Below are 8,775 nucleotides of genomic sequence, written 5' to 3'. Positions count from 1 at the left end.
AGGGCGCGGGGCGGCGCAGCCAGCGGGCTCGCGCGGCGACGGCCAGGGCGCGGGGCGGCGCAGCCAGCGGCGCGACCAGCGAGGCGCGCGGCCACGGCACGGCGCCGCCAACGAGGCGCGCGGCCCGCGAGGACGCGAGGCGTGGCCACGGCGCGACCAGGGCGCGGCGGGGCGTGCGGCCACGGCCACGGCGCGGCCGGCGGGGCTCGCGGCCAGCAGGGCTCGGCGGCGACGACGGCGTCAGCAGGACGCGGTGCTTCGGAAGCGACCAGCGGGATAGTGGACAGCACGGCGTCATCTGGACGCCGGCCTCGGGATGCGTATCTTCGTCGCGTTCATCCAGAAAAACGACGGCACATGGCACATCTGGTGCTTTTGCGGCGGTACCGCGATCATCTGGATCGCGATCTGTACCGACTCTCTATAGTGCAGTCAACAAGTTCCTCTTAGTCCAAGAACATCAACATTGGTCGGCGACGTGTTCGTCCGCTCGGTTCTTGGGAGGAAAATCCGCACCATAGGTAGATCAAATCCGAAAAATAATCTAATCGCAAAAACGGAATCGCAGTAACGAGAGGAATCCATTTTTGCAAAAAGGGGGATCGGATCTTATACCTCCGCGGGATCGACGAAAGCCTGCGTGATGCAGGCTTGACGAAGGCTTGATGGAGAGTTGATGGAGCGAAGCGTGCTGATAACGTGTTCCGCAACTCCGCCGGCGAGTCCGGTCCGAGGTTGCGGAGCAAGAGCGAGCAGCGTCGTAGACGAAGTAGTCGAACGCGAAAGTAAAAGACACTGAAAGATATGGAGGAGACCAGCTTTATTAATCAATGATCAGGTATTACAATGATGGGCTTCTCGTTGCTTTATATAGGGACTAGGGGGTTAAGGAATAAGTACCCACTTAACGTAAAGAGGGGAAGGAGAGGGGCTAGCCGGTGCGTTTTGCACGCGGCCGCCGCCACCCTCCCGGGTCACCCGGTTTCCCAACAGTTTCAACCGAACGACGTTGCTGCAACACAGCAAACGTGCAACCTTTGTACCGGACCAGTAATCTCAGCGCAGCGCAGCTCGCGTGGAATCGAATTTCCCGCGCTCTCCTGTCGGCATCATCTTTGTGTTTCATTCATGGCGCCTATGTATACACTCGCTCCAAAGCACTAGCTTGTCCGTGTGACGGCAGCATCCACCTTGCGTCCTGTTCAAGTGCTCGATCGCGCGTCCACCGTTCTCCGTCATCACCACTCCCCGGCGCCGATCGAGCTTGCGGGATGCGGCAGTCGGCGGCATCACCGGCGGGCGACGCGCCGCCGCGCATGTACTTCATCCCGTTCCCGACGCCGGGCCACGCGCTGCCGATGTCCGACCTGGCCCGCCTCTTCGCATCGCGCGGCGCCGACGCCACCCTCGTCCTCACGCACGCCAACGCCGCCAGGCTCGGCGGCCCCGTGGCCCGCGCGGCCGCCGCGGGTCTCCGCATCCGCGTCCACGCGTTGCCCTTGCCCGCCGAGGCCGCGGGGCTCACGGGCGGGCACGAGAGCGCCGACGACCTCCCCACCCGCGAGGACGCGGGCCCGTTCGCCGTCGCGGTTGACCTCCTCGCGCCTCTCTTCGCCGACCTCCTGCGTTACCACCCCGCCGACGCTGTCGTCTTCGACGGCGTCCTCCCGTGGGCCGCCACCGCCGCCGCCGAGCTCGGCATCCCGCGGTACGCGTTCACCGGCACGGGCTGCTTCGCGCTCTCGGTGCAGCGGTCCCTACTCCTCCACACCCCGCAGGAGACGGTCGCGTCGCCAACGGAGCCGTTCCTCGTGCCGGGCCTCCCGGACGCGGTGCGGCTCACCAGGTCGAGGCTCGCCGAGGCGACGCTCCCCGGCGCGGACTCGCGGGAGTTCTTGAACCGCATGTTCGACATCGAGCGCGCCACGGCCGGCTGGGTCGTCAACTCGTTCGCCGACCTCGAGGCGAGGTACATGGAGCATTACGAGAAGGACACCGGGAAGCCGGTGTTCGCCGTTGGGCCGGTCTGCCTCGTTAACAGGGACGGCGACGACGTCCTGGAGCGCGGCCGCGGCGGGGAGCCGGGTGCCGCCGCGGAGGCCGCACGCGTCCTGAGCTGGCTCGACACGAAGCCCGCGCGGTCGGTGGTGTACGTCTGCTTCGGCAGCCTCACCCGCTTCCCGCGCGAGCAGGTGACGGAGCTCGGCATGGGCCTCGCGGACTCCGGCGCGAACTTCGTGTGGGTCGTCGGGGACAAGAACGCTCCGCCGCTCCGCGACGTGGACGCCGCGGCGGGTGGCCGCGGGCTGGTGGTCAGGGGGTGGGCACCGCAGGTGGCGGTGCTGAGGCACGCGGCTGTTGGCGCGTTCGTGACGCACTGCGGGTGGGGCGCGGTGACCGAGGCGGCGGCGGCTGGTGTCCCGGTGGTGACATGGCCGGTTTTCGCGGAGCAGTTCTACAACGAGGCGCTGGTGGTGGGCATCGCCGGCACGGGCGTCGGCGCCGGCGCGGAGAGGGGGTACGTGTGGGGAGGCGAGGAGCTGGGCGGGGTGGTGGTGGGCAGGGAGAAGGTGGCGGAAAGGGTCCGCGCGGCGATGGCCGACGAGGGACTGCGACGGAAGGCAGGGGAGGTCGGGGAGAGCGCGCGGCGGGCCGTGGCGGTGGGAGGTTCTTCGTACGTGGCCGTTGGGGCGCTGCTGGATGATGTGCGGCGCCGGCGCCGGCACGGGGGTTGACGGCGGGACCCGGGCGAGCAGCTGCACCGCCCTGTTCCATTACCAACTCATTCCTCCTCAGTTCGCGTCGTGTCCGCAGTATATACTTATACAAAACAAAAGGCACAAAAATTTGAAGTACCAGAAATCGTTTGCGGTTTGGTTTTATGAGCTTCCTATAAGGCTTTGTTCGCTTAATCCTCTCCTCAAGAGGATTGGAGGGGATTGGCAAGAATTGGTTCGTATTTTGACTTAGAAGAGGTTTAAATCCCCCTCAAACCCCTTCAATCCACTCGGATTCACACGCAACCGAACAAGGCCTAAGCGGGGCCCCTACATGATTATCAGTTTTATTTATCAGATGGTCAAATTCATTCGGTGTCTCTACAATGTGAGATAATCAGACACTTTGGGTTTTTTGGATTAGAAGCTTGGTCTATGGATATTTTTTTTAGGGGTGGTGTATGGATAGGTGGGGAATGCAGAATGTGGAGGGCCATTTTGGCTCCGGGAAGTATATGCTTATGGATGAACAGTAAATTCAAAATAAATAGTATTTTTTTTTAAAAGATCATTTTTTATGTTCACGTTAGACTAACAAGTGTGCTTGGCAAAACGGGATAGCAGTGCTTCGTCGGTGAAAAAATAAAATAAAATGCAACATTTGGCGTTTAATTTTTTTGTACAGGTCAAATAGCTTAAGTTTTCCAGCTAAAAAATTGCAGGTAACATTTGGCATATACTAAAAACTTGAATGGCTACCGACTTGGATTTTCCTTCCAGAGAAGATCATATTTACTGTTAAGTGTTAACACCTTTACTTGATCAATGTGAAAAGATTTGTATTTATATTTGCTGAAACTCCACACTGTCTTTATGGTGTATCATATATTTGCTGAAACAATTACACCTTATATAAAGGAACGGAGGGAGTATCTATATTAAGGTGCACATTGTCCATATAAGCTGCAATAACCATATGATCACAATAGATGACGTGCTGGTACGGTGGTGATTCTAGGACTGTCATGTACTTGTGCAGTTGCAGCAAAAACACCTGTCCATTTTTATCTCTATTCTCTATTTCGTGTTTTCTTAATTCATGTACAAGACGCTGGTAAAACGTAATAGTGATCAATGGAGATTGAAGCAAAAGCTTCCCTATTTTTGATCTTTATGATCTCGAGAAAATAATGGTTTGTTCATGCGTATGTTGCATCCAAATGCACCATGTTTTATGTTCCCATTAATTTTCTTCTTCTAAAATTGCTATTGCGTTAAAATAATCAGGCAAATGAATTAATTATGTTCCTAATCGTTACAGGTTTTGTATTGGCGACGTATGTACAGATTCCGGTTTGTCCGCAAACTTTCCAGATTTAAGTTTCTATGTAGATCTTATTCATTGTCTTGTAAAGGGTCATAGTATATTTCAGCATGTTAGGTTTAAATTACAAAATACCTGTGTGTAATTTTCATTATACTTCTTGTACAACACTGTTGTTTTCAATGGGCTTGACATGATTTCCACGTCCAGATATTTCTATTACCATGTTCTGAAGTGGAAATTCTACTTTGGTCGAGCCAATTATGTTGTAATGTTAGCATTTTAGAAGTTATTAGGTGTAACAGTCCATTGCATACAAGATTTTTCTCTCTCAAAACTTTGCCACCTACTTGGTCATCTGAAGCCTTAAGAATGGTTAGTGAAGATGATGCAGTGGTGTGCTGAAACGACAGACATAACGTTTGTGCATTATGTATGTAAAGCATAAAGTAAAAACAAATAATGGCAATTTATGTAGATTTTTTTTGGGCAATTACGATATGGAAGATTCTAGAACAAAGGAGAAGTGCTTGTGTTTTGAGGTTTGTGCATCATGCTTAAGTTCAACCATGGAGTCTTCTAGATTGTACATGTGGCAAAATCTAGTGGAATGTAGATGATATCCAACGGCCAGTAGTGCTCGGATTTATCATCTCTGCATCGTCGGATTGACTTCATCCAACGACCATCTTTCAAATTTAATTACACACTATATAGGGGTATATGTGTGAGCCCGAGCTCACATGATCTTGAATGAACAGTAAAACCTGATTTAAAAAAATCTCAAAAAGAAAATCTGATTTTTTTAAAGAAACATTGATGTTTTTTCTACAGCATGCATGCAAAGTTTCATGACGAGATCACATTTGTGGAGTTGTGTGCAAAAATAAAAGCGATGCTCGAAGAAGAGTGTTTTGGAACCATTTTGGAGCATCATATTTTGTTTTTCTGCCCACCCCTCCACAAATGTTATTATGTCTCAAAATTTTGCATGTGTATAGAAAAAATATCAATGTTTCTTGCCAAAACATTTAATTTTTTGATTTTTTTTGGATTTTACTGTTTATTCGAGATCATCTGAGCTCGAGCTCACAATAGCACTTTTGACACTTTGTGTGTTCAGTATAATTATGTACACTAAGCTCCTTGGAAATGCAGTGATGCACGATCGTTGCGGAGTGATGCTTTGGCCCCACACATAAGTTGATGGACTGGTTGGGGAGGCTGTCAGGCCCACACTCAAGGATCATGGCATTGCTATAGTCCAGTGCAGCTTGCGATGCTTATAGAACACCATCACGCCCAAACAACAACACTTGACGAGAGTAAATACAAACGTCATCAAAGACTCCCACGACACCTTGCAACCAAGATTGGAATGTGTAAGACCATGAGAGTTGCACACCGAACAACACCCTTCTCCTCATGCCTTTCTATTTTTTCTAAGATTGCCCCTCATGTTTACATACTGCATTGAATGCAAGCGAATGACGCAACAAATGCAAAGGAAAATAAGAACTCATCCAACCTAACTAAAGCCTAGCTCAGCACAACTAACCCCATAACACAACACCAAAAAACATTACTCCTGGGGAAGTGAAAAATGTGAATGCCACCACAAAAGAACGTCACAGTGAAGTGCGTGTTAGCCTCTAGTTATTTCTGATGTTCTCTAATATGTGGACGGCTTTTAGGATCCATCCCATGAAGATGACTTCTACAATATTGACTTATAAACATTGATTACATCCATATATTGGGTTCCCGTTATGTTAGCTAATCCAGGTGTATAATTTTTTTTCTCACTGATCTCCACACACGAACCAAATGAAAGTTCACACGAAGTGTTAGTGTTGGATCACATAAGAAGTAAATGTAGAAGAAAATAATGCCATATAGACCATAGATACAACTATTGACCACATGTGATAAGATAACTCATGCCTTGCACGCTGAGAAAGTTAGGAACCCAGTGGCAGCAAATCTGGCCATTCTTCCACTCAACCCCCAACCCGCATTTTCCTCCAAATTATGTTGCCATAAGCTCCAAATTCTACTAGGTTTTTCCCCATCTTCTCACATGATTGCTGACTGCAAATAAAAACAACATTTGGTTGGTTTAACAAGCATGATCTCGATCCACACGTAAACGAAATAAAGGTTTACTTGAAGTGCTAGTGTTAGATCACATGAGTCTTTTATCGTACATGAACAAATTCTGTTGTCGAAAAGATTAATTAGTTAGCCTTTTATCGTACATGACATCCAAGTTTCCATTACGCGGGATTCCAACGTAAAAGCAAAAAGGGCAAAAGACACATGAGTACCCACTAAGCAAAGATCATCGATCTTCCTTTCTCCTAGTATATATACATGCAATACATCTAGCCAAGATCCAACAACACCCCATCCATTTGAAAAGGAGGAGTTGAGAATGGCGTTCAAGCACCAGCTCATCCTCTCGACCGCCATCCTGCTCGCCGTACTTGCCGCGGCGTCGGCCAGCTTCAGGGACCGATGCGTCCCAGGGCGGGAGATCCCATACGAGTCGCTTAACGCCTGCCGCGAGTACGCGGTCAGACAAACATGCGGCTACTACCTCTCCGCCGAGAGGCTGAAGAGGCAGTGCTGCGACGAACTGTCCAAGGTCCCGGAGTTGTGCCGGTGCGAGGTGCTGCACATCCTCATGGATGGGAGAGTGACTAAGGAGGGTGTGGTTAAGGGCAGCCTCCTCAAGGACATGTCCGGATGCAAAAAGTTGACGAGGGAGTTCATCGCGGGCATCGTCGGGCGGGAGGAGTGCAACTTAGAGACTGTCTTCGGGCGGTACCATTATTGCCCGACCCAATATCCTGAAGTGGTCGTGTAACTTTATAAATAGCTCGAGCGTGAATAAGCTTGTTGCTCGATCGATGGACTAATCGCATATGTGTATCTATGCGCATGTGCGGAAAATATGGCAACAAAGAGCATCCGAGAGGATGATGTTTATCTTCTGTTAAGATGTGCGGCAGTTATACTAGTGCAGAAAAGCTTATATATGGTGTGTTTGATTGCCGTGCTATTTTTTGTGTTTCCCTGGAGTGTGCCTCGGTGTGTGTATGGGGTGATATAATACAATCTCTAGTCCATGTTGTGCACGAGTCGTTTGGTTGCCCACAAAGTCACGAGTTACATGAGAGAAGAAACACAAGCACCGCGTTTGGTTAATGTTTGTGCTGCCTAGATGCAACATTTGGTTGTTTGGTTATGTGTACACTGATACTCTCACCTCTTGTCCATATGTTGAACTTCTTACTTTACCGAAAAAGATTTTCGCCTCGCTTTCTTTGTAGATAAAGCAACGGCCGAACAGCTTACAAAGATAGCTCACACCCACACCAACCCCATTGGGGATTCTAGGTTTACAATATAAGTACAAAGGGTCCAAGCAGGAAACCTAGTAAACAAAAAGCAAGCAATGTTAAACTAAAGAAAAATAACTAAAGGAGCCCACTTGATCTTGACAATGAGCTCAAATTTTCGAAGAGCTCGGGGCACCGCTCCCAAGGAGAACACGAAGCGACGTTCCAGGTTGTACAAGGAAGTAGTAGTTTAAAGGAGGAGAGGCAGATAAAACGATGTCTCCAAGGAGAAGAACAGTGTCCACAAACATCGTTATCGACAAGAAAAAGATCCAGCTAGGCTTTCGCCGATGCTCCAACCTCCAACGCTGGAGACGATTGTAGACAACCACTGATCACACTTGATGGAACCTGGCAAGTGGGTGATACCTCAGCGACCCATGTGGCATGGCAACGATCCTAGCAAACCCCCAGATCCCGAGATGACCTTCCCAATCAAGAAGCACGCTGTCTAAAAGAAGCAAACCCCCAGATCCCGAGATGGCCTTCCCAACCAAGAAGCACGCTGTCTAAGAGAAGCCAAGAACACAACGAGAAAAACCGGCGTCATCACGAGGGCCCTAGAGTGAACCTTGGCATCGCTGCACGCACAAGGGCACCGCACATGTGGACGTCGAGGGAGGGCTACCATAGCAAAAACGAGGTTGTCGGAAGACTTAGAGATGATGGGCATGAAAGCAACGCCTCTGAGGAGGAGAACGACGTCCACAGACTCGTCGTTCCCTGCAACGACGAATGCATTGCACAATTTTCGTTGAAGTCACACACCTCCGCGTAGAAAGCATGCCACTTCTAGAAAACACCAGTCCCTGCAAGCCCATGGACCAAACCTCGCAAGCGAGGAGCATGCTACGGGAGCACGAAGCTCCTCTCCACCAACCCAACAATCGCGCCCCACTTGCCATTTGCCATTGGAGAGGTTTTAGATCTGCCCCGTCATATTTAAATCGAAGGGAGTCCCAAACATGACGTGCATTGCACGTACAACAGGGAGAGGTTTTTGAGAGAATTGCTCTTATAAAAAAAAAAGAAAATGCTTGGCTTCAGCTGGCGAATTGCACGCAAGCATCCGCCGTCTCTTCCGTGCGACAGGTGTCACTGATCCGCTATAGTGAGTTTCTTTTCTTAGAACACAGTACAGACGCCGACGCTCATATATACGCACATACATTCATCCCTATGAATACACACGCAAGTCCTACACCTATGAGCACCTTCGAGAGACTGAGCCGACATATCATCTTGAGATTAACAAAGTCATTGCAAATGCCTCGTAGTCGACAGAAATATCTTCTCCCACTAAACGCGCATCGCTGAAAATCGTGAAAAA

At 50.2% G+C, this 8,775-nt stretch overlaps 2 protein-coding genes across 2 annotated transcripts; both read left to right on the top strand.

Annotated features, from left to right (window-relative positions):
• Nucleotides 1–1,146: 1,146 nt before the first annotated feature.
• On the top strand, nt 1,147–3,088 carry LOC123092998 (UDP-glucose flavonoid 3-O-glucosyltransferase 7). The gene has a single exon (XM_044514873.1). The coding sequence runs from the start codon at nt 1,272–1,274 to the stop codon at nt 2,733–2,735; it is 1,464 nt and encodes a 487-aa protein (XP_044370808.1). The 5' UTR covers nt 1,147–1,271; the 3' UTR covers nt 2,736–3,088.
• Nucleotides 3,089–6,428: 3,340 nt separating this feature from the next.
• Nucleotides 6,429–7,037, top strand: LOC123095072 (trypsin/alpha-amylase inhibitor CMX1/CMX3-like). Its single transcript, XM_044516901.1, has one exon. It carries the CDS (start codon nt 6,476–6,478, stop codon nt 6,908–6,910), a length of 435 nt encoding a protein of 144 aa, XP_044372836.1. The 5' UTR covers nt 6,429–6,475; the 3' UTR covers nt 6,911–7,037.
• The last annotated feature ends 1,738 nt before the right edge of the window (nt 7,038–8,775 follow it).

The sequence above is a fragment of the Triticum aestivum genome, chromosome 4B (genome assembly GCF_018294505.1).
Source record: "Triticum aestivum cultivar Chinese Spring chromosome 4B, IWGSC CS RefSeq v2.1, whole genome shotgun sequence".
NCBI lineage: Eukaryota > Viridiplantae > Streptophyta > Magnoliopsida > Poales > Poaceae > Triticum > Triticum aestivum.
The sequence above is the reverse complement of the archived record's forward strand: the minus strand, read 5'-3'. Positions and strand labels throughout refer to the sequence as shown.

What these genes read in the sequence shown, in the direction of transcription:
- LOC123092998 (XM_044514873.1), top strand. Translation starts at nt 1,272, where the DNA reads ATGCGGCAGTCGGCGGCATCACCGGCGGGCGACGCGCCGCCGCGCATG.
- LOC123095072 (XM_044516901.1), top strand. Translation starts at nt 6,476, where the DNA reads ATGGCGTTCAAGCACCAGCTCATCCTCTCGACCGCCATCCTGCTCGCC.